General features: G+C 55.8%; 9 protein-coding genes across 9 annotated transcripts; 4 read left to right on the forward strand and 5 right to left on the reverse strand.

The window, feature by feature from the left end:
• Positions 1-25: 25 nt before the first annotated feature.
• C7974DRAFT_338090 (uncharacterized protein) lies at positions 26-1,587 on the reverse strand. Its single transcript, XM_046139225.1, has 2 exons — positions 1,051-1,587; positions 26-995 (listed from the first exon to the last, which is right to left on the reverse strand). Exons 1-2 carry the CDS (start codon positions 1,500-1,502, stop codon positions 155-157), a joined length of 1,293 nt encoding a protein of 430 aa, XP_045996589.1. The 5' UTR covers positions 1,503-1,587; the 3' UTR covers positions 26-154.
• A 162-nt stretch (positions 1,588-1,749) lies between these two features.
• Positions 1,750-4,020, forward strand: C7974DRAFT_396749 (ribonuclease H-like domain-containing protein). Its single transcript, XM_046142110.1, has one exon. It carries the CDS (start codon positions 2,086-2,088, stop codon positions 3,967-3,969), a length of 1,884 nt encoding a protein of 627 aa, XP_045996590.1. The 5' UTR covers positions 1,750-2,085; the 3' UTR covers positions 3,970-4,020.
• Positions 4,021-6,015, reverse strand: C7974DRAFT_396750 (dihydroxy-acid dehydratase; the record flags this gene model as incomplete). Its single annotated transcript, XM_046142111.1, has 2 exons — positions 4,021-5,897; positions 5,944-6,015. Coding segments are annotated over 2 exons (1,807 nt in total), but the record flags the coding sequence as incomplete, so codon positions are not given.
• Positions 6,016-6,212: 197 nt separating this feature from the next.
• On the forward strand, positions 6,213-7,483 carry C7974DRAFT_207858 (glycoside hydrolase superfamily). The gene has a single exon (XM_046136898.1). The coding sequence runs from the start codon at positions 6,433-6,435 to the stop codon at positions 7,237-7,239; it is 807 nt and encodes a 268-aa protein (XP_045996592.1). The 5' UTR covers positions 6,213-6,432; the 3' UTR covers positions 7,240-7,483.
• A 1,021-nt stretch (positions 7,484-8,504) lies between these two features.
• On the reverse strand, positions 8,505-11,760 carry C7974DRAFT_456114 (HEAT repeat protein-like protein; the record flags this gene model as incomplete). Its single annotated transcript, XM_046145999.1, has 2 exons — positions 11,657-11,760; positions 8,505-11,603 (listed from the first exon to the last, which is right to left on the reverse strand). Exons 1-2 carry the CDS (start codon positions 11,684-11,686, stop codon positions 8,505-8,507), a joined length of 3,129 nt encoding a protein of 1,042 aa, XP_045996593.1. The 5' UTR covers positions 11,687-11,760.
• Positions 11,761-12,235: 475 nt separating this feature from the next.
• On the forward strand, positions 12,236-17,064 carry C7974DRAFT_396754 (armadillo-type protein). The gene is made up of 2 exons (XM_046142112.1): positions 12,236-14,366; positions 14,415-17,064. The coding sequence occupies exons 1-2, from the start codon at positions 12,318-12,320 to the stop codon at positions 16,716-16,718; spliced, it is 4,353 nt and encodes a 1,450-aa protein (XP_045996594.1). The 5' UTR covers positions 12,236-12,317; the 3' UTR covers positions 16,719-17,064.
• Positions 17,065-17,349: 285 nt separating this feature from the next.
• Positions 17,350-17,922, forward strand: C7974DRAFT_377267 (uncharacterized protein; the record flags this gene model as incomplete). The annotated part of the gene is made up of 2 exons (XM_046140340.1): positions 17,350-17,614; positions 17,684-17,922. 2 exons carry the CDS (start codon positions 17,350-17,352, stop codon positions 17,920-17,922), a joined length of 504 nt encoding a protein of 167 aa, XP_045996595.1.
• A 71-nt stretch (positions 17,923-17,993) lies between these two features.
• On the reverse strand, positions 17,994-19,980 carry C7974DRAFT_396756 (Emopamil-binding protein). The gene is made up of 3 exons (XM_046142113.1): positions 19,062-19,980; positions 18,816-18,885; positions 17,994-18,483 (listed from the first exon to the last, which is right to left on the reverse strand). The coding sequence occupies exons 1-3, from the start codon at positions 19,666-19,668 to the stop codon at positions 18,339-18,341; spliced, it is 822 nt and encodes a 273-aa protein (XP_045996596.1). The 5' UTR covers positions 19,669-19,980; the 3' UTR covers positions 17,994-18,338.
• A 533-nt stretch (positions 19,981-20,513) lies between these two features.
• C7974DRAFT_207921 (putative phosphatase regulatory subunit-domain-containing protein) lies at positions 20,514-23,269 on the reverse strand. Its single transcript, XM_046136899.1, has 4 exons — positions 23,240-23,269; positions 22,673-23,062; positions 21,108-22,621; positions 20,514-21,046 (listed from the first exon to the last, which is right to left on the reverse strand). Exons 2-4 carry the CDS (start codon positions 22,959-22,961, stop codon positions 20,717-20,719), a joined length of 2,133 nt encoding a protein of 710 aa, XP_045996597.1. The 5' UTR covers positions 22,962-23,062; positions 23,240-23,269; the 3' UTR covers positions 20,514-20,716.
• Between the last annotated feature and the right edge of the window lie 443 nt (positions 23,270-23,712).

The raw sequence follows: 23,712 nt of genomic DNA on the forward strand, positions 1-23,712 counted from the left end.
ATCTCTTTTACTATTAGATTATTTTCTTATACTTATAAAGTCTACTTTATAGTTTTATACATCTATTTATAGTAGCTAATAGTAAAGTAAGTTTAGAGAATATAGGTTAATCTTTAAGAAAAGCTAAAGAGGCTGCTATACTAATATATAGAAGTTATATATAAGATACCTTAACGCCCATGCCTATAGTCCTTTTAACCTTGTCTATAGCTTGTTGAAGCAGTCGCATAACGCGCTCTCTTAAGTCCCTCCTTCCAAAGGCCAACGCAAAGGCTATCAGGAACAGTACAGTGCGTAAGAAGGCCAGCGGATTAGTGGTCATCTGGCGTGCTGAGTCGGTTACGACCTTTTGTATGGTGGCAAATAAGCCGCCCACGCGGTGGTACAAGCCAGGTGGCGGGATCGGGGGCTTCTTCGCTGGAGCCCTCCGGGTGCCGCTCGACTGGCTGCCGGTCGACGCGGACTTTGGCTGGCGCGGGCGATCGTCGAGTTTGTTTCGCTCAGCATCAGGCTTTGACTGGCGTTTGTTCTCCTCGTCGCGCTTCCTCCGGTCGTCGTCCTGCTTGGCCTGGTCCAGGCGGCGGGCCTCGGTCTCCCGGCGGCGCTCGTCGAGCTGCTCCTGCTGCTGCTGGCGCAGCTTCTCCTCACGCCTCTCGGCGTCCTCCTTCTCCTCCTGTAGGCCGTGCAGGGCTAGCAGAAAAGCCTCCTTGCGCTCGTCGTCCAGGACCTCGCTCATGGTGATGAACTCGCGGGCATAGTGCCACTCGTCGTTGCGCGGCAGGACGTGCAGGGTGTACAGCTCGAGCAGCTTGATGCGTGTGTTGAGGTCGCGCGGGGTGTCGGTGCCGGTGTGCGACTTGCGGCGCTGCGGGTACGAGGGCGAGGCGAGGTGCGAAGCGATGTCGAAGGTCGGGTGGGCGGTGGCGGCGAGGTACGACTCAAGGCGGGCCTGGTTGAGGCGCTGCGAGGGCGAGTGGGTGAGCAGCAGGGTGGAGCTGGGCGGTCAGCGGGCGTGGCAGGAGGGCAGCACACGGCGAGTCTGGGGCTTACAGGTTCACGACCACGTCGGCGTCGACATGGCCGGCGACGCCCGCGTAGCCGTCGCGCACGACGTCGTCCCACACGCTGCCGTCGCGGCAGGTCGAGACCAGCTGCTTCCAGCGGGCGCTGCCAAAGGCGTGCTTGCCCTCCTCGGCGCCCAGCTCGACGACGCTGTTGAGGAAGGTCAGGTAGAAGCTCCACACTTTGATGCGCGTGCCCCGCGAGGCCGTGGCAACGGGCGCGGGCGCGGGCAGGCTGTGGCCGTCGTCGGGCGTGGGCGGCGGCGCGATGATGGGCGCAATGGTCGACAGCGCCTCGGGCAGGCGGCGCGTGAGGAACAGCTGCGCGGCCTGGCGGTACGCTTTGGCAATCTGCGACGACTGCTGCCGCGACGCCGACAGCGAGCTGATGGAGCTGCTGAGGTAGCGCGACCCGCCAATGTCTTCGTAGAGCCCCGCCATGTGCTCTGCTGCTGCTGCTGCTGTTGGGGTGCCGGTGGTGCTGGGGCGGCGAGCCGGTCACACGCCCATGCCGCGCGACGTTGTCGGCCGCCATTCCTGCTCCGCGTCACAACATCCGAGCGCGCAACCTCGGCTTGCCCACCACCGTAGCGCTGCCCCAGACGCCCTGCGCCGCACGTGAGCCCAGCTTTCACGTGCACCGTCGCGTTCAACGTCGGCGTCGCTGGACAAGTGCTCCAGCACCGGCATCAGCACCAGCACCAGCCCGCCGCACACCGCACCCAGCGCGCAGATGCCGTCTGGTCGTGCAGCAGCGCACGGCGACCGTCTCGCTTGATCATGAGCTAACAATCAATTACTCACTGACCTCACCGTGTCGCCCACGCCTGTTGCCTCTCACTGTGACGCCTCCACTCTGCACACGCACCTGCACGCGCCCTGAATGCGACCTACGCCCGTTTGACGCGACCTGCCCATCTGCGCGCTCACTTGCACAGCACCGACTGCCACTAACTGCCACCAACTGCCACCGTCTACCACCGCCTACCACCGTTCCGCCGCAGCACACACCGCCGCAGCCGCTATGGACGTCGACGGCCCCTCCTTCCCCGACCAACTCCCTAATCTGCTCATCCACATCTCCGAAGCCGACTTTGTCTCTTTTGACCTCGAGCTCTCTGGCATCCCCAGTCGACTGCCCAACAAAGCCCCCCGTGGCGCCGGCCGCCCGACCTTGGAGGACCGCTATGCCGAGACCAAGGAAGGTGCCAACCGCTACCAGATTCTTCAAATCGGCCTGACGTGCGCCAAATTCGACTACCTCGCCAACAGGTACGTGCTGCGGCCCTACAACATCAATCTCAGCCCGCTGTTCGATGAGCGTTTGGACTTTGAGCGTGAGATCAGCTTTCAGAGCGGCGCATGTACCTTCCTCTTGAGCTGTGGATTCGACCTCGGCGCTCCATTTGCCAAGGGCGTGCAGTACCTGTCTCGGGAAGAGGCGGAAAGGGCGAAGAATCTGGCATATGACCGCATCGACAAAAAGAACCCCATCGCAGATCTGCAGCTGAAAGACACAGACACAGACTCTCTAGATTTTGTGCGCCGGTGTCGGGAAGCCATCACCGCGTGGCAAAAGACAACACCGACGCCGACGACCCTTGATATCACTTCGTCTACCGGTTTGTCCAACGCGTCGGCCACATACGCCATCTCGAGATTCGAGAAACGACTTGTCCACCAGCTTGTCCGCGCCGAATTTCCAGATGCAGTTGCGATAGGCCGCCAAGAGTGCATCCGGATTTTGCCCTTTGACCAGGCGCGGGAGGCAGAAAACACAAGTCGCATCAAAAGTCGCGTAAAGGAACAGATATCGCGGCAAACGGGCTTTCGATGGATATTCGAGGCGCTTGTAGGCGGCGAGATCAACACCGACCTACTGTACATCTTAGGAACCCACGGTCCCCGCGACCAGAGAAGTCGCTTTGACCGCGCTCTAGCGCGCTTGAAGAATAAGCGACCGGCGCTGGTGGGTCATAACATGTTCACTGACATCGTGTACCTCTATCGCACCTTTGTCGGACCTTTACCCAGTACATTGGATGAGTTTAACAAGTCTCTTCATGCACTACTTCCGAGGATCGTGGACACGAAATACCTCGCAACACACACCGAAGGCGATCTGAATGCAAGTCCGAGTTTAGAGGAAATTGCAAAGAGCTTGCAGAAGCAACCACTGCCAAATATCAGAACGCATGAAGACCACGTCAAGTACAATGAAATTGAGGCCTTCCATGAGGCGGGATACGATAGTCTTCTCACCGCAACAATTATGCTAAGGCTGGCGGCCAAGCTTGGTTCTGAGCGCAGGGAGCAGGGTGTGTTACAGTCAGAGCCTGGCGGTCCTGCGTCCTTGACATCGAAACCGGCGCTGGGTAGACAAGCTTCAGAAGGCGGCATAAAGCTCACGGCAGACCCGCCACCGGTTGCCCAGGGTTGTGGGAGGGACAAAGGTCAGCGCCCCGTCGCCGTTCCGCTCTTCGAGCCCGATTCTGTGGCTACCGGCCGAAAGAACCGCAAGACTAAGCGCAAGAACAACGAAGCTCTACGGGAGGGTGTGGCAGCCCACCGTTTCGCCACTAAGACCGTTTTCGAGAAGCTCCGTGAACTTAGTGTTCAGGAAACCGAGGGCTTGTCTGACGCATCCGATGGCAATGAAGAACTTGATCATGACACCCTTTCGACATCAGATCAGTCATATGCGAACGGAACGGAAGTAATTGGAACTTGGGCGGACGAGGAGTATGTGCAAGATGAGACCGGCTGGGTCCCTGTTGAGAAGCATACAAGGAAGGATATGGAGACCATCCCCGATTTTGATGATCAGTTCTGGCACGGCTTTGGGAACAGGTTGAGGGTCTTTGGGACGGAAGAAAGAGAGGTGCACATAGCTGAATGGTCGTCGTGATGCAAATCTCTCAGGGTACATCACTCGTAATAGAAGAAAAGCGCGCAACAGTGGAACGGCATAATACGTTTGTCTTGGTCGTGAGCCATTGAAACCCTCCAGATAGTGTCACCCTTACTCCGAACCTAACTTTTACTGTGACAGTATACGAGTACAATCCAAAATACGAAGACAAATGTCATGGCTAGACCGATTACGCGGAATCGGTGACACAACCCTCAGAAGCATTCTTAACGAAGCGCGCGTACTTGAAGAGCGTGCCCTTGCTGTACTTGAGTGGGGGCGCCTGCCAGCCCTTCCTCCTCTCTGTCAATTCCGCTTCGCTGATGTTGACGTTGAGCTCATTGCTTTCCGAGTCGATGGTGATTTCGTCACCGTCGCGAACGAGACCTATAGGTCCACCTTCCTGTGCCTCGGGCACGATGTGGCCAATCAAGAAACCGTGAGAACCTCCAGAGAAACGTCCATCGGTGATCAGGGCAACATCCTTCCCAAGGCCTGCGCCCATGATTGCGGATGACGGCTTCAACATCTCAGGCATGCCGGGGCCACCCTTAGGTCCCTCGTACCTGATGACGACGACAGTCTTCTCACCCTTCTTGATATCGCCTCGCTCAAGTGCGGCAACGAAGTCATCCTCAGCTTCGTAACATTTCGCCTTGCCAGTAAACACTGTCCCTTCCTTTCCAGTGATCTTGCCTACGCAACCGCCAGGTGCGAGCGAACCGCGTAAGATCTGCAAATGGCCAGTAGACTTCAGGGGCTCAGAAAGTGGGCGGATGATCTTTTGGTCTGAGGGGAAGTCTTTGACTTTCTCAAGGTTTTGCTTCAGAGTCTGGCCAGTGACGGTCATTTGCGAGCCATCAAGAAGGCCTTCTTTAAGGAGGAATTTGAGCAGAGAGGGCGTGCCGCCGATATCGTGGACGTCGGCCATGACGTACTTGCCTGACGGCTTGAGATCGGCAAGGAGGGGGGTGCGGTCAGACACGCTCTGGAAGTCGTCGATGGTGAGCTTGAGGCCGACACTGTCGGCGATGGCAATCAAGTGCAGGACAGCGTTGGTGGAGCCACCGGTGATGGAGATGACGACCATGGCATTCTCGAAGGCCTGGCGAGTGAGAATGTCAGAGGGGCGAATGTCCTCCTTGAGCAGGTTCTTGATGGCACCTCCAGCAGCGAGACACTCGAGCATCTTGGCTTTGGAGTTGGCTGGGTTCGAGGAGGAACCGGGCAGTGACATGCCCATGGTCTCGATGGCGGTGGCCATGGTGTTGGCCGTGTACATGCCGCCGCAGGCGCCCTGGCCGTTGCAGGCGTGGCGGATGATGTCGAAACGTTGGTCCTCGGTGATCTCGCCGGTGATGAACTGGCCGTAGGCCTGGAAGGCGGAGACGATGTCGATGCTCTGGTCCTCCAGGGTCTTGGCACAGCCGGGCTGGATGGTGCCGCCGTAGACCATCAGCGAGGGCCGGTTGACGCGGCCCATGGCCATGATGACGCCGGGCATGTTCTTGTCGCAGCCGGGGATGGAGATATTGGCGTCGTACCACTGGCCGCCCATGACGGTCTCAATCGAGTCGGCAATGATCTCGCGCGACTGCAGCGAGTAGCGCATGCCCTTGGTGCCCATGGAGATGCCATCACTGACGCCGATGGTGTTGAACTGCATGCCCAGTAGGCCGGCGCGCTCGACACCCTCCTTGACCTTGTGGTTGAGATCCATCAAGTGCATGTTGCACGGGTTGCCCGAGTACCACACGGAGCTGATGCCGACCTGTGCCTTGTCCATGTCCGACTCGCTCATGCCCGTTGCGTACAGCATGGCCTGCGACGCGCCCTGTGACTTGGGCTGCGTGATGTGCCGCGACACCGAGTTGAGCTCAGAGTCGGCTTTGGCGGCGCGCGCAGCGGCGCTGGAGAGGGCGCGGCTGCGACCGTCAGCTTCCATCCATAGCAATTGGCGGGCATACCCACGCTGCCTGCCACTGCGGGCGGGGCGAGCATTGTGCGCGCGAGAGCGCTCCTCCGAGGCGGGCGAGAGACATGATGGCGGACGGAATGCGTCGTCGCGCGGCCCGGCTCTTTTTATTCTGCCATGACGCTGGGACGTCCGGTCATCGCTCCGTCGGGGACATGTGCGTGGCTCCGCACCGCCTGGCGCCCAAGGGCGGCCAATCAAGGGCGCCGCGATCATCAGCCCTTGCAGGCTTGAAGCGACCATTTTCGCTACCTACATGCATCAACGATCAACAGTCAACAGCACAGTCACGTGTATGCAGTCGCGTCCACGCGTGCAAGGTTGGCGATACCTGAACAGCCCGTGACGACGCAGCAGCCCGTGTCATCACAGTGCTGCCTTCACACTCACGCGTCGTGAATGGGGACCCTTGCCCAGGTGACCTGGCAGATGCTTATAAGCTTCCCACAAGGTGCTCTTCAGCGTGCTCACAACAGTCCCACTCGATGCAGTATCTTGTCATCATGCTCACATTCCTCCTCATGCTGGCCGCCTGTCTTGCGCCGGCTGCTGCAAGGATCTACACCGGCTTCAACTACGGTGCCTTCTGGACCGAGCAGAGCAACGTCAAGCGATACGCCGACTTCTACCACGGCTTCACGCTAGCAAAGAACCTCACCAATACCCCAGTGCGTTTCGACAGCGCACGTCTGTACACTTGCATTACTACAGGAACAAAGGACGACCCCACAGAAGCATTCCAAGCTGCCATCGACACAGGCACGAACCTGCTGCTGGGTATGTGGGTATCTCCTGGTGCGACTGGGCAGCCGAACGATGTCCAGGTTAAGAACGAGCTTGTTGCACTTGGTAAGGGCTTCGAGCAGCACGGACAGAGGCTTGCCGACCTTGTGATTGGGCTCTCCGTCGGCAGTGAGGACGTGTACCGTTTCAACGGTGGACAAGCTGGCCTGAGCAGTGACAACCTCGTGTTTACCATGAACAGCGTGCGTGAACAGATTGCAGCTTCGCCATACGCCAAGTACATGAAAGATAAGCCTATCGGTCACACTGACACGGCGCCATACTCTGTCGTGACCGGAGCTGACTTCGCTGGTATGAACGCGTATCCCTTCTGGGAGGGTAAGCCCATCGATAATGCCAACGTTAGTTTCATGTCCGTCCTGGGAGACACTCAGCGTCGTGCAGGTAACATCCCAGTCTGGATAACAGAGATGGGTTGGCCCGTCGATGGTGCTCAGATAAATGAGGCTGTTGCCAGCGCCGAGAATTACCAGCGATATTGGAGTTAGGTGGGCTGTCAAGCGTTTGGCAAGTACAACACTTTCTGGTTCGAGCTATTACAAGACAGCCAGCCTGATCAGCCAGACTGGGGGCTCTTGGACACGAAAACTTATCAACCAAGGATTAAGGACCTAAGCTGCAGTGGCCGGGCTAATTACACCGCGTCCGCTGGCGTGCCGGAGCAATCTCAAGCATCTTTGGGCAAGCCACGGCCGACCACTCTCTCGACAGTCTATTTTGCTTCGGCCTCAGCATCTACCACCTCAACCCCGGTAACCGTATCTGACATATCAACCAGATTAATTCGCACCACGCATACCACCCAGACACGCACAATCACCGTTGCACCAACTTCAGTCACATCAGCCGGTAAGCAGAGACAGCCCACGTTGTCGTCGACGACTATCACGTATGTGCCGGGAGCGTCATCCTCCTCAGGCTTGTCATCAGCTGTCAGCAGCACACACAGCGGAAGCAAAATTAGTGTATGCATTGCAATGATTGATCTTATGGGAGACGGCATCTTCGTTCCAGTGGCTACGTTCGCTTCTGACATAGCTGACTGTGTAGTCCCGCCAAGATTTACTGGTTCGCCGTTCACTTTGGTCGTTGAATCGATAGAAACCTCTATCGGATCGCCAAGGCAGAGCCCAATCTTCGACGCGACCACTTCATCGCCCTCGTCAACAACGGCACCCAACTTAGTCACTGTGACAGCTACTATTAACGGCACCAAGTGCCTCACTTCTGCCGGCGTCTTTTCGAAGGCGTTACCTTCAAGTAACAAGACACTTCTCAGCAAGCCAACATCTTCTCGCCGCTTTGAAGAAGCCACTGCTTCAGAACTGGCCCTGACTCTCTATGAAACACAGCTTCCATCTTCAAGCAATACTCCTCTGATCTCGGGTCTCCTGCCGTCTATATCCTCTTCACCCGAATTTCTGTCTCCGACCTCTTCTTCGCCATTATCACCGCCTTCGACCACCTTACTAACGAGACTGTGAGTAGGAGTCTGATCTGATCATGTTGACCCTATCTAGCAACTCCAGCTTTGCTGACTTCAGCGCCGAGTGATCGTGGAAGCGGCCGGGCCTCCCAAGGGCCCTGCGTGCAACCGTAAGATGAACGTTTTCCAAAGGACGGTGAAAAGGTTGCTTTGCATTCAGGTGTCATCTACCTGAAGCATTCAATAGATATACATTTCAAGGAGCCAAGCCGTTGTTGGGACCTTGCGCTGTTCTAGTGTCGAGCACGTAAGCGACCACGCATAGTCTTATATACAAATCAATTCCCATCTTCCCTGTGCTTCCGGCACAATCTGCGCCTTTTTATCTTGGCTTGATCTTTGCTTTTTATACAGCCTCAGCCAGACTGAGTCTGCGTTGACCTTATCTATAGCGGATTTCACATCCGGACGAGATAGTACCGGATCAAGTATGTCAAGCACCTCTTCAAACTGCTCGTCCCGGAGCGATACATGTGATGCAACAGCACACAGACAACTGACTAGAGCGGCCCAGATCATGCGCGCAGGTGTACTCCTGTAAAGTTCTGGGCGGTCGAGTTGTGCTGGGTTGGACGCGGCAGGAGCAATGACAAGGGAAGAGAAGCTTGTAGCAATGGTGTCGAGGTTTGAAACTTCATGCTTTCCTCCCTGATTGCCTTTACTAGCGTCAGTGTTTGGGCGTTCTTGAGTGTGGCGATGCAATTTCTTCAGCACGTCAAACGCGCTTTCGATGCGTGACCGCATAAACGTCCCAGCGTGCTTGCAGATCACCCCGATGACTTCAAGGGCCCTTGACACAATATACGCCTCTGAGTCGTGCAGCCTAGGAAGCAACACCGGCCAGAGGGTGTTGATTAATGGAAGGAACGAGTTCTCGTGTTTGGCCAGTGCAGGAAGGGTAGTCTGTAGAAGAGTGAGGAGCGACATGCGCAGAGAGGGGGACGGTGATGTGAGATAGTGTTGTGTGAGTTCTGAGATGGTGAAAAGAATATGGTATGTCCTTGGGGCGGGAGGCGGTGGTTCCAGCTTCTCGGGTGTTGGCTGGTCCACCGGATGTTCCGAATCTGGGGCCGAGTTTCCTGTCCAAGGAGTTTGTGGGAACGGGATGGGCACCTCCTGTGTAGCTTCGTGTGCGCGCCTGGTCCTGTCGGATCGTATGTGTCCGAGTGTGGATGTGACATCCGTTATTGGAATGTCTGCGTAGCCTACCGTAGTTGTGTTCAAAGGCCCCGGCGCTTCGATAGCAAGCGGTGGTGCTTTCACGCCTTCTTCTGTCATGCCTTTCAGCACAGAGAATAGCAGCTCAACAAGCCTTGGATAGCCGTGATATCGTTCTAGGGCCTCAAATATGCTCCCAACCAAATCGTCTAGGTATGGTAGAAGCGAAGGGCCACACAGCCGCATCATCATCAACAAAACCTGCGGTGCCTGAGGTGAGACGTCGCCAACAGCGAGCTTCAGGCCTACAGCATTGACAACGTAGTCAACGTTGTCGATGACTAAGCGTTGGGCACTGGAGTAACCGGATGCGTCTGATACAATATTCAGACAGGTAATGGAATGTTCACGGAGGGCGGGATTTGAGCTTCCGAGTTGGTGCAAGATTGGATACAGCACCTCGCCCAATTCGGCACGGAACTCGGCCTGGAAACGTCCTGCCTGTAGGGCAATGGTCTCCAGGGCTAGCGCATAGAAGTGCCATGGAAGATCCACATCAGTGTCTTGATCTGTCAAAATTTCGATAGAGTGTGAATATAGGTCGTCTAGGAGTTCTTCCCGTGGATTTATTGACCCAACGTCGATAAAGTCATCCAAAGACTGCGCCGCAGTGGTTTCCCGAAGTATGCTAACGGAAATCCAGTAGCTCGCCAGCTGCATCTCTCGCGTGCCCTGGCTGACAGTGTGGATGAGGTCTCGCGCGATGTTTAGTGCAGATTCTGTCTTGGCAAGATGTGACAAAAGCAATCTGAATTCGGCCATGAGATCTTGTTGACCCTTGAGCTGTAGCTGTAAGGGTTGGAACGATGACTGCCTGCTCGGCCCCAACGTGAGACTTGTCTCCAATGACGCCTCTACCGCTATACGGCTGACCTCTTCCAAGCCTTTCGAGTCCGCCAGAACTGCAGATACTCCATCTCTCAAGCCGTCAGCCAATCGGTCGTCAATGACTGCGGGGTCTTGTCCTAGTAAACGCAACGCTACCGACATCTGGTGTATGATGAGACGGCGTTTGTTGTCATCTGGTGAGCGCATGACACGGGGAAAGGAGACGACCCAGTCGTGAAGGCTCTCGCGCAGTAGGCCAACGAGTTTCTGGTCTGCAGATAAAGTGTTTCTCAATTCATTCTCAATGTCATCGTGTGCGCTATCTCGACCGATGAGACTAAGAACTGTTTCGATGCTCATGCTAGTACTATCCGAGAGCGATATTCGGCAGTCCTGTATAACGCACAAACAAAGCTTAAGGAGGGCCCTACGAACTTCGGGCTTGTCGTGACTGCGCATCTTGTAAACGTTGGCCAGAGCAATCTTGATTTGAGAAGCGGTGGCCTGTAGCCAAGACATGGTACGCAACGTTTGCTTGGTGTCATTTGAATCACTCGTGGTAGTTGCATCTCGAAGGTCTTTGGTAATATCATCGTTCAGCATGCGTGAGAGAAGTGAAGTCATGACTTGGAGGCCCTGCTCAATGACACGGTATCCGGCCTTGTTGGAGCTGCCAGGAGTCAAGATTCTAGTGAGCGAAGACACCATCTTGGGGAAGAAGCTGGCAAGAGCATCATCATCAACAACTGCGGGGATCAGGCTTTTGATGACGTCGACGGCTGCAAGCTTGATGGTGTTCGATTTACTCTCAGCCAGACTTTCTAATGTGATCAGAACAGCTTCCCCTAGGGCCGGGATGTTGTTGGTGGCAACAAGAGCGTCTTTGGCGGACTTTGAGTGGGACACTTGGGTGAAGAGCTCGCGTATGCATGTGAAGGCGTGTGCTTGCAGCTCCTCGGATGTTGCAGCGATACCGTTCTCGGCTGAGGAAGGCTTGGCCAAGAAGGTAAACAGGATTAGAAGCTGGCCAGAGAGAGCAGGCTCAAGCCCACCGCCCCAGCCCGAACGCAAGAGCACCGAGACGCATTCCAGGCAGAGCTCAAGAGCACGCACGGGAACCTGTCGCGACAGCCTGAGCACCTGGGACACCGGGACGAAAGCATACTCGGCCAGCTTGGGGTCGAGTGCGCCAGGCTGCGAAGCGACGGCAGTGAGCGTGTGGAGCAAGCTGGCGAGTGCGTGGACCAGGCGGCGCTTGGCATCCGGCGCCTGAGCCAAGGCCGATGTTGCGTGGAGGACTTGGATGCAGGGTTGCTTCAACTGCAGACGACAGTGAGCAGGCGGGCGGGCTGGGGCGACGCGGCAACACTCACTCGCTGGAAGGTCTCCATCGGATTCGCCATTGCAGCGGCGACACGCCAAGCGGGCGCGGGTGAGGAGCAGCGGGCGAGGACCAGGCCAGAGGACCAGATCAGAGACCAGACGAGGTGAAGGGCCGGGCGGGTGGCCCGGGCGCGGCGGCGGGCAGGCGCGTTGTGCAGCTCGCTAGCGCGTCACTCTTCGGCCAGCAGCCAGCACAGCGGAGCGGCCACGGCACGGGCAGACGCAGCATCCCCAGCGCCTCAGAGCTCAGAGCCTCTCCCGCGCGCGCATCCCCAGGCAAAGAAACGTACAGCTTCGACGGACAGCTCGCCCACCGCCCGACACATAGCCGGCTTGGCGGCAACAACGCGTCGAGCTGGGACCTCAACACCGCCGGCTAGAAGCACAGCACCGCATCGACGCCCGCACCCGGACGCGCCCACACGCGACATGGCGCCACGCAGCCGGCGCAGCGCTGCCGCCGCGGTCGAGGCGGTCGAGGACGCGCCCGCTGTCGCGCAGGACGCCGACCAGGACGCCGGGCCGGGCGAGGACGCGGCAGCGACGCGCGACGGGCTGCGGCCGCTGGTGTTCAAGCAGGCGCTGGGCAAGCAGGTCGGCGTGGGCGTGCTGTTGGCGCGCCTCGAGACGCTGCTGGACGAGCTGCGCACCATGGACCAGGACGAGGCCCATCACGCGTCGCTGCGGCCCGTCGCGACCGAGCTGGTCAGCCCCGGCCTGCTGCAGCACAAGGACGCCGGCGTGCGTGCCTGGGCCTGCTGCTGTCTGGTCGATATGCTGCGTCTATTTGCCCCCGACGCCCCCTTCCCGGCCAAGACGCTCAAGGAAATCTTCTCCGTCATCATCACCAAGCTGCTACCCCTCCTCGCCGACCCCTCGCACCCCTACAACAGCCAGCACCTGTATGTCCTGCGCTCGCTTGCCGAGTGGAAGAGTATCCTGCTCATCAACGACCTGCCGGGCGCCGACGCCCTGACCACGGCCCTGTTCACCGCCTGCTTCGACGTCCTCGCCGGCCCCGCCAAGCACGACGGCCCCGAGGAGCTGAGCCAGAACGTCGAGCACAACATGACCGACGTCCTCTCGACCGTCATCGACGAGGCCGCCGCCCTGCCGCATGACGTCGTCGACATCATCGTCGCGCAGTTCCTATGGGCCGATCCCATTGCGCTGGGCAGCTCCAAGCCCAAGAAGAGCGCGCCAGTAGTCGACGCGAGGCAGACCACTTTGCGTCGCAAAGACGCTCCGCCAGCCTACAACATGGCCAAGAGTGTGTGCAACAGCAACCAGGACAAGATGGCACGTCTGGTCGGCAACTACTTTAGCTCCGTCATTGTCGACTTCACAAACTCAGGCCCGTCCTTCAGGCGGGCCCGCGCAGGGAGCGAAGACGCCGAGAGCGCTGCCGCCAAAGGCCCTTCTGACGACGATCTCAACGAGGCAAGCAAAGCACACAGACTGTTGCGCGAGCTCTGGAAGTGCGCTCCGGGTGTTTTGCAAGACATCGTCCCACACCTTGTCGACGAGCTTGGCACAGAGAACGTGCAGCTCCGCCAGCTGGCTACCGAGACTCTGGGCGATATGATATCTGGCATTGGCGCAGCAGGACCTCCACCGCCACCACAAATGGACCCCTCGGCATATCCGTCGCAAAGTCTTTCGCGTTCAGATGCACAACAGCCTTTTGACTTCCTTACCACTCCCACATCCATCAGCTCCTTCCCAACACAGCATCCCGTTGCGTACCACTCCTTCTTGCAGCGTAAGAACGACAAATCACCCATCATACGAGCATCTTGGACGACCGCCATTGGCCGCATACTAACCACTTCGGCTGGCGGCATTGGACTCGATCCTGAAGAAGAACAAAATCTCCTCAAGTCCTTCGCCGAATGCTTGATCGATAGTGACGAGAGGGTACGCTTAGCAGCGGTCAAGGCCGTAGAACTCTTCAGCTTCGACGACATCGTTCGCAGGCTCGGCAGCAACGGAAACATGACAGCGCCTGGTTCGATCCTCTCAAATCTTGCAGATCGGGTCAAGGACAAGAAGAGTATTATACATTCCGAGACAACCAGACTCATTGGACGTATTTGGGGTGTGGCTTCGGGTGCGATTGCAGAGGGTGACGAGAACGTCAGCAACTTACTCGGCTCAATTCCCTCCAGAATTCTGGAAGCGTTTTACGTCAATGATGCAGACATCAATGTTCAGATTGACACGGCTCTATTTGAGTCTCTTCTGCCTCTTGGCTATCCGCCAATGAAACCGCGAGCAATCACGAATGGCGCATCACAAGTGATAAAGGATAGCCAAACAAACGGCGATCAAGGCTTCACGGAAGCTGAGCTCGACAAGCTTCGTACAGAACGTCAACTCGTGTTGGTCAATGGGCTCAGTGAGAGAGCCAAGAAGGTTTACTTTGCAAAGCAAGGCAATCAAGTCAAGAATGCCTTGACCATGGAGGCTTCTCTGCAGCTTTTTGAGAAGTACAATGGCGGTGTGATCAACAAGGAAGACAAAGATATCAAGAGCAAGCTCAGTGGTCTCATCGCCTACTTTGCCGGAACCCTTCCTGAACCGGCCAAAACCACCGAAGAGTTGTGGAAGTTTGCCAAGGCGCACGACCGTCGCGCGTACGCTCTGATACGCTTCTGTATGGATCCTGCAAGTGACTACCGCAGAGTCTTCAAGTCCATCGTAAGTCTAATCCTGCAACCGTGTAACCTGGTATTGACATGTGCACAGAAAGAGCTCCGCAAGCGCATCGAAGACGGACCGGGTGCAACGCTACTGGACGTGATAAACCCTTTGCTCTACCGTATGGCTCTTTTATGCTACAACAAGAGTCACGTTTCCGCCATCATCGGATACACTCGAACAGATGACAAGGGTCTTGGCGCTGTTGCACACGAACTGCTGAAGGAAATCTCTCTCAGGCACCCAAAAGTATTCTCTACACACGTCAAGGATCTTTGCAGGACTCTTGAGAGCGAGGCACCTACAGCAAAGACCCCCAATCCCCCAGGCGCAGTCGATGATTTGAAGGCATGCGCAGCCTTTGCGAAGAAGTTCCCGAGTGACATTCCGATGAACACAAAGGATGGCCGTAAGCTGGTGCAAAGCTTCCTTAACTTCTCGCAGTATGGTACACCAGCACAGGCAGCGAAGCACGCCATCACTATCGTCATGCACAGCGATAACAAAAAGGAGCTGCACGCCAAGGAGATTCTGGACAAGAGCATCAAGAATTTCAAGTACAACGGCGACCACTGGCTGACTAACCTTGCTGCGCTCAGCCAACTGGTGTTGCTTGCCCAGACAGAGTGTGAGGATAGCATGGACTCTATCATCGAGATCGCGATTGAGAAGGTACTCCATGAACCTCACTTGACCACGGAAGAGGCCGACGTCGAATGGATGGATGTCCCTGACGACGACATCTTGGGCAGGGCGTGGGCGTTGAAAGTCCTTATCAATCGATTGCGCTCTCTTCCGTCTGACGCTGATCTTGACGAAGCTGCAATAAGCACCTACGCCCTACTCAACCGCCTCGTCAAAGACAATGGCGAAGCATCGGAATCGAATGATACCCCCGCAGGACACAAATCTCGCCAGAGACTGCTAGCGGCGAATGCACTCCTCAAATTGTCCACCAACAAGCGTCTGGACGCTCTGTTGAAGCCCGCTGACTTTGTCCAACTCGCTCTTGTCACTCACGATCCTTGCCCTCAAGTCCGTAGACTTTTCGCGGAGAAGCTGATGAAGTACCTTGGGCAGAACCGTCTGCCACCCCGGTTCTACACCATCCTTTTCTTCTTTGCCCACGAGCCTGAGCGAAGCGTAAAAGAGAGCACACTTACGTGGATTCGTTCTCGCCGTGCTGCTTTTGCAGCTCGTAAAGAGACTGTACTTGAGACTGTCTTCTCCCGTCTCCTCAGTCTTCTTGCCCATCACCCTGACTTCGACACCGAACCAGAAACCCTCAAGTTGATGTCCGAGTACATCCTTTATTACCTCAAATGTGTTGCCACGGAGGATAATCTCTCCCTCATCTTTCACGTTGCCCAACGAGTCAAAGGTGTTGCCGATAACATCGCTCCATCACAGCAGGCAGACGAGAATCTCTACGTCTTGTCCGACCTCTCGCAAGCACTTGTACGTTCTTGGGAAGAGCAGAACAGTTGGACAATGCAATCATGGCCTGGTAAGATGCGGTTGCCTTCAGGCATCTTTCGTGCCTTGGAATCGCATGAACGCGCTCAGGAGATTGCGAAGAAGACATGGATTGATGAGGACCTTGTTGAAGACCTCGATCCGCTAGTCCGCAAAGCGATTCGTACAAAGAAGAGGAAGGCTACCGACGGTGTGGAGAGCGCAAGGAAAAAGAAGTCTAAGGGTGATCGACCAAGAAAGGAGAAGAAAGAGAGGCCTATAAAAACGCCGAGAAAGAAGCACGTCGCAAGCGATGATGATGCAGAAAGCGACGACGGGCAGCTTGCACCCGAGACTGAACCGAAGAGAAAGAGCGGCCGGCACAGTAATGTTGGCAAGAGCTACGTTGAAGTCAGCAGCGACGACGAGGATATTAATATCGGTGCGGAATCGGTAGAACAGGTCGAGGAACAAGATGTGACGGAGGAAGAAGAAAGGGAATCAACTTCTGAGCCTGAGGTGGATGTCGAGATGGCTGACGCTGATAAAGCTGAAAGTGACGAAGAGCCTGAAGCCGGTGAGACCACAGCGATCCCAGAGCCCGATCCACCCAAAAGGGGAGCTCGAGGTCGAGCAGCGAAGGCGAAGAACGCAGCGGAGTCTTCTCCACCGGCACAGAAGCGCAAAACTGCCACTTCCACGAAGGCAGCTACCCCAGCAAAGGTCGCATCTGTCAAAACCTCCTCAGTAAAGGATCCCACCCCTGTCAAGGCTGACAAAGCAACTAATCCCGTCTTGAAGGGCAAGGCGAAAGTCAATGGCGCGGGAGAAGCAAAGAAAAGCAGCCCCCCTACAAACGGGACGAGCACCAGACGGAGCGCAAGGACTAAGAGCTGAGCAGGTTATTACTGGCAAATCTCATGGACGCGGTTCGCCGCAAGTCTCCAACTTCTGTATCAGATTGCATGTGCAACATGTATATGAGGGAATTTAGCGTTACTACTACTGTATATGCGGGTCAATTTCGTTTTCATCACGTTCAGCAGGCGCGTCAGCGAGGTGCATAAGGGAAAGGTGGGAACTGTAGGATACAAATACATTTACGGCCAAACACGACACCCATTTATGATCTAACGCATCACTCTATCTTTACGATCGACATATGGTACCATCTTTCGACTGACTACGGTGCATGCCAATATTGTTCCGTTGAGCTCATGAGATCTAAATTCATTGGACCTCGTCAGAACCTGCAATTTTAGTGCAAGGCGTCGCTGAAAACGTGGTTCCGTTGGTCCCATGTTACATAGATTTGCCAGGGTTCAACATTGGAATGGCTCAGGGTGAGATTCAGAACCGCAGTTGGACTCGACGATGGGATTTTCAACCGGGGATGTTGAGTAAGGGTATTTGAGAGCACTAGATAAAGACTTCCCTTCTCTTTCCCTTGTATCGCAAACACCACTAAGATCCGACCCTGTCGCAGATCATACCCCGTCGAACACACGTTAGTGATCGAAACAAGGCCATGGCATCGGCTTCGGAATCTGCCAATAATCACATGTCTCCCTTCATCACTGATGACAATCCTCTTCGAATGTCTCCCAAAGCATTGGAGAATGCTTCACCACCCGTCTGCCAGGGTGCACCTGAGCAAAACGAGCGCTTCTTTCGCTCAGGATCTTGCATGTGCCTACGCACTATCAAATCCAACATGGCCCCATCTAGCCCATACATGATGCTCGTAGTTATCACCGTACTCGTAATAAGTACCTCCCTCATCGTATCTGTAGGTAAGTCAATCAACAACTACCGAAGTACTGAGACTACCAGCGCGAATGCTGACCACACACCCAAAGCAGGCATCGGCTTCTGCCCATCGGCTCCAACGAGCGAGCATGGCCTGAAGAAGCGAATGGAAGCTGGCCACTTGGACAACATGATGCTGTACGTGCTTGGCGGGGGGATGGTAATCGCGCTGGTTGTCGGTATCAGTACGAGCTGGATCTTGCAAAGGAAGCAGTTTACGGCCCAGAAGAAGCAGAAGGATGATTCCAGGAAGGGTATCGTCTGGAAGGCAAATAGGGGCTATGTTGTGTGAGTTCATGGTTCTTGGCGTGGAGTGGAGGTTTCTGGTGACGAACGTGGAAGGGCAGATATGTCTAGGGTGATGTGTGCAAGAACTGCATATAAGAAACTAGATGATCAAACCGTATCTGACATGCCGTACGTTCAGAAGCTAGATATAACGGCGGAAATTTGATACCAGTGAACGAATATAAATCGACGATGCCATGCTTCCTTTTGAGGGGTTGTTGTGAGCTCAACGTAGTGCATCAACATTAGGTATCCTTCATTTCAATGTTCAACTTCAAGCCTTCGCAGAGTGTTCTACCAGAAAGAAAGTCCATGTGAAAAGCGCAGCGCCATTTTGCCGCACTCTCATAGATACCCAACAAACAGTCTCTGAACTGAAATTCCAAATATCATCTTGGCCGGAGGTGTTCGAGGCTACGATTACTCGGTCTTCTTGCCCAGATAGTTAACCAGATCAACCATTTCAGCTTGGCTCATACCAGCACTGATAGCGCGGTATGCCTCCCACAGGATCCAGCCAGGAAATATGACCCAGAGACCGTTGAAGAATAAGAGATAGAGGTAACTGCATTGATAGTGTAAGCATCGGGCTAATATGATAAAACACAAACAAGCAATGGATTAGACGTTGAGACTAATGTGCACCATGTTCAGTGACTTGTACTGATGGTGCAGCGAGCATCGCCATCGAGGGTCTGGATCTGCGGACTCGCGGAGAAGCCAGCCCTAACTGTATGCAAGGAACCGTTTCGATCGTTTCGTTCTAGATAATTTTTGGAACAAGGGGCAAGGTGCAAGTGGCACAACGGTATCGGTGCTCACAACAGCAAATTCAGAGGTGCAGCACAATAAGAGCAAAGTATTGGGTGAGAACCAGGGTTGAGAGACGCGACTTACAGATACATCCAATTCGAAGTGTCGAGGTTCGGGCTGCCTGTCAGCCATTCAGGAGCAAAGGTCATCCAGCCTGGCGGATTGGTCAACCACGTGTCAGCCACACAATCTCTCATTGCCAACGCACGCGAGACGACAACATCGCAACATCAGCGGACCCACATGTCCGCCTCACCGAATCAGAGTGGGTTGTGAATAATGTACGCGCTCCACTGTCGCTTTCAGGGGGAACAGGGACAAGTGACTCACCTCCATATATCTCTCCTGTGGCCAGGACAACCATCCAGAACCACTTCCTCAAGCCCCCTTTCTTCTCGTCTTTGCTCAGCAGATGGCAAACATACAGCGCCAATGGTCCCGCGACGAAAACTGTCAGCAATTCCAAACTGACGACCGTCAGATCAGTGCCACCCCACCGCCTGTCGGCTTTCGCGTACTCCTGCCACAGCCGACTAAAGGGCGTGCTTCCGTAATTCGCCCCATACAAGAGACTCGGTTGGCCCAGCCAGTACACGTCCGGCGGCGTGAATAAGGTGACCTTCTTGGCCTGCGCTTGCGCAGTGAAGGATGTTGGTAGAGCGTAAGAGACAAAGAAGCAGTTCCACAGGAAGCTGCCTTCAAAAACGAAGTGTATGAGCGCATCGAACAAGTGCCAGATGAACAGGACACGCGTTTTCAAGGTGGTCGAATGGGGCAGTATCTTGACACTCGTGCCATAAGCTCCGCCCAGGAGCACAAGAACACCAAGCAACGAGATGATAGTCGTGGCATCAATTTGCGGGCCTGTGGCAGCTGCGACGGGCGGGACGGGCGCCGGAGGAGGCGGGGGAGTAGCCTTCCTACTCCAGAAGGACATGGTTCGCGTTGTCGAATCTGCCGTATACTGCGTACTCGTCCGGGGAGTATTGCTCCGCGCTCTTTTCGATAATCGACGGGAGGCCGTCAAACGAAGCCTAATGAAAGTTGGTGTAAGAAGTCACGATGTTACGGGGTCCACTAGCCAAACGTGGGGCAAAGCTGTCCAAAGGAGGAAGGCGGTGGGCGGGGACACGGACTTGTCGGCATCGCCAGTCGAAGCCCTTCAATCCAGACCGTAAGACTTCACAATCGGGCGGCAAGAAAAGTGCCCACGGGCCAACTAACGGTGGGATTGGCTCACAAGGCACAGGTATGTATATAAGGACGTTACCGTCCTCTCAGTCTGATTTAATATTTGAGCTGCATACATGTATCCAGACACACGCTGGGACCACTACACGGCAGTCTATTGGGTACATGGCAAGGGACGTAATAGCATTGACACAGCGCAGACAGTAACGACAACGACGACATTATTGACCTTGGTTGTAATAACACAATCTCATTCTCCGTCGTAACAACTCCTGCCGCCTATATACGAAGACTCGATGGTCCTTATGAATGAGGGAATCGCTACAAAATGCAATGCAAGCCAGACTTTTCCGTTTCCATCCGTTGGAAACGACTGACAGGGACTCCATAACAAGAGGGGAGTCGCTGAAACGATAGCGCAATTAAAACCAATCTATGGTTTAGAAGAACAAGCAAAAAACAGAATACTGAGGAACGCCGTCGCGGTACTGCGAACACCAGTCGAAAAAGACATGCGACAAGGTCAACCGGGAAATGCAGCAAGGGAAGCCGTCCGGGAATGCTGGAAACCAATTGCCTTGAGAAGAAACTCGAGAGAAGAACAATAGCCAGTCTCACAACAACAACTCGTACCGGAAAGAACAAGACTCGTGAGCGCTCGGTTGCTCGTGGACAAGCAACTTCCGCTCCACTCGTCGGTATCATTCGGATCGTAAGCGTGTCTTCGTTTTTGAAGAAGATTCGTGAGGCCTCAAGGGTGATCCCTCATAGCCTGTAAAGATGTGAGTCAAAGCTCAAACACATGCTTGAGGTGTGTGGCTTCGCTCAGGGAAGATGCCACCGTGCATGTTGTACCCATATTGATACTGAGAGGCAAGGATGTCTTCAGGTCCGGATCCTGTAACAGGGCCGGGGGATGTAGAGCGGTTTAAAAAAGGTGAGGGTGTTCGAGAAGGTTTGTTGTCATTCGCACCATCCACCATGACAGGCATGGCTGGCGAGGGCGGGCTGTTTGTGGCAGACGACTCAGCACTGTTGATGTACTCAGCCGCACCGTCACTGTGAGCGTTCTGGACCAGGGGCGTTGTTGCCTTAGGTGAGCCTTTACCGGTGGGTGTGCCGAACTGAAGCCGTATTAGTATCCGTCTAGGCCAATTTGTCGGGCTGTTGAGGTTGAGAACGTACAAAACAAAACTTCTGGATCAACTCATTGTACTCCGCAGATTGAAGATCAGGCTTGCTGTCAGTCGATAGCGCTTGAGGTCTAGTTCCAGGAACAGGCGGGCCGGTCGTGTGCGACCTGGGAAGAGAGGTTGGCCGATCAAAGTAACCTTTGTTGCCAGTATCAACCTTGAGGCCACTACGATCACCCAGAGCACTCTGGGCAGTGGTCAAAGCAGCGGAGAGGGAGGCTCCAAAGTCATAACGAGATGAAAAGGCTTGGCCTTGGGATCGTCGACCAGCCTGATCAGGATAGATCTGAGCACGCTGCTTGCTCTTCGGCTTGAGTCGGATAGCTGAACTGGGTACGTCGCCAGTGATGCGGCCAGAGCTACCGAACTGGAACTTGTTCTCCAGGTCATGCCCAAAGTCGTCGTCAAGTGCGGCAGTCGAGCGTGGGCGGGACGACAGAGGGGAATGCCTGCTACGAGGTATTGCCCCAAGACCGCCACTATTGTTACGCCTTGGCTTCGGTTGCTGCTGCTGCTTGACCTTCTTGGCAAAGTCAACTTGGTAGTTCATGGAGTTGTTGTTGTCCCAGAATTCCTGTCCATTGGCCTGGTAACGAACACACAACAACAAGGTCTTGGATTCGAGATTGGCTTGATCAGCAAGCTTAATGTTGAAGTTGAAGCGGTCATAACCATCATCTGCCTGCTTCTTACGAACATCATGGTTAAACTCGGCGACGACTTCAGACGTTGTCTTCCAGTAGTCGAGTGTAAAGCGAGTCACGACGAACTTATGGAAGGCGACATTGGCACACGCGATGTTGCCAACCAGTGTCTGATTGTCTGATGCGAGAGCAATGCGTTCGACCCGTACAGGTGCCGTCTGTCGCTCGTAGGAGTCGGACGCTGGCCAATTAGCCAGTTTGATTTCCCACTCCGGTGTCTTAGGCCGGGAGTCATCCTCGAAGGGGTACTCGTTCTCGCTCTCGTAGGCAGACTCGACGGGCGATGAGCCAGCACTGACAGCAATCGGTCGGTCGACCGAGAGGAAGTGCCGTACCTGCTCAATCTCCTCGTTGAAGTGTACGGCTTTGGAGTATGTGGGGGTGCCAGGCATGCTGGATGGCCTGCGTCGCGATGCAGGCCGAAGGGCAGGCTTGACGAGCTCACCAGACTTCTTGCGCAGTAGCGGCGGCTTCATCCTTAGCCCATCATCTTCAGCGTCGCTATCGTCCGAAGATGTGATGATGGCTGGGCAGGTGTCGAGGGGCTCGACGTTGTGCTTGGAGAGCATGATTTCGCTAGACGAGCGCGAGTGGGCAATCTTGCGTGCCTCGGCAGTGAGCGACCGTGCTGCAGTCATGAGCTGAGGTGTGTTTGACGGCGTAGCAGTGACTCCGGTCCGCTCCGGAGACGAGATCCTCTTGACATTGATGTGCTGCAGGGCCTCCTCCAAGTCCTTCAGGTCGCCCACGCTACGGCCCCGGTCCTCATCGTCCGACGAGTCAGGGGGAGTGGTGATGGCACCTGACGGTATCAGAGAATCGTTCACAGGGAGAGGAGACGGGCGGATGCTACCATTAGTCTTGGAGGCGGCGCGGCTGCGGTGGAGGTCTGTCGGCGACTCTACCATACTGCCGTCGACCGGGGTTCCATTGCTGTGCGATGTGGCGGTGGGAAACGACGGCGAGCGACGGTGCTTGTGCAGGTACGACGTCGACGATACGGAGCGCGGCAGGGCTGGCCGTTGTGAGGTCCTGGGCGACTGGGCGGCCTGCGTGTCGACGTAGGAATGGTTCCGGCTGAGGGCAGGGCTGGTCGGCTTGGACGAAGCTGGCGAGCGCTGCGAGGGCGGTGTGTAAGGCATTCGGCCGGCTTCGTGGGGACGGGAAAGCAGAACGAAGGAAGACGTGTAGGTATTAGGGTTGCGGGCGCATTAGAAGAATGGAGCTAGTACGGGCGGGTTATCTGGGGATTGTCAGTCGACCGTCTGATAGCGGATCCCGGCACCGCAGCGCGCGGGTGACAAAGCAGGTCGAGCAGCGGCGGGCGGCGGCTGCGTGCGGGTGCTGCGTAAGGCGTGCTGCGTGTTGCGGCGGCTGCGCCGTGGGGGTGCTCAGGCACTCACAGGATGAGGAGACGAACGGGCGGTGCTCGTTCTGGGAGGAGGGCGCGACGCGGCAGGTCACAGCTAGTCAAAGCTGCAATGGCGGCGGGGAGGAGTGCTCGGGGAGGAGTGCTCGGGGAGCTCGGGCCTGGCGGGGCGCGAGACGAACGGCGTGCAGCGTTCGGGTGGAACGACTGCAATGCGGCGAGGCCGGTGGCTTCCGCGGGTTCTGAGTGCAGAGGTGGTGCTGGGGCAGGCACGGCCGAGGGCAGGGCGACGGGCAGGGCGCTGGACAGGACCGGAGGGCGAGGGTCGCGGGTGTCGAAACGGCTCAATGACTGCAGGCGGGCCAGTTAAAAGGATCTTGAGGCTGGCAGAGGCCCAGAAAAGTGTTGGAGGCAGACACGGGGAGCGGAGAGTGTTGAGGAGCGTAGCGCAGGTGAGGTGCAGGGCCGCGACTATTGGGGCAGTCGCTGTGCCAGGATGCGCGCTGAAAATCGCTGGACCCAGG

This window comes from Boeremia exigua, assembly GCF_020726555.1.
Source record: "Boeremia exigua strain MPI-SDFR-AT-0100 chromosome Unknown C7974scaffold_7, whole genome shotgun sequence".
Classification (NCBI taxonomy): Eukaryota; Fungi; Ascomycota; class Dothideomycetes; order Pleosporales; family Didymellaceae; genus Boeremia; species Boeremia exigua.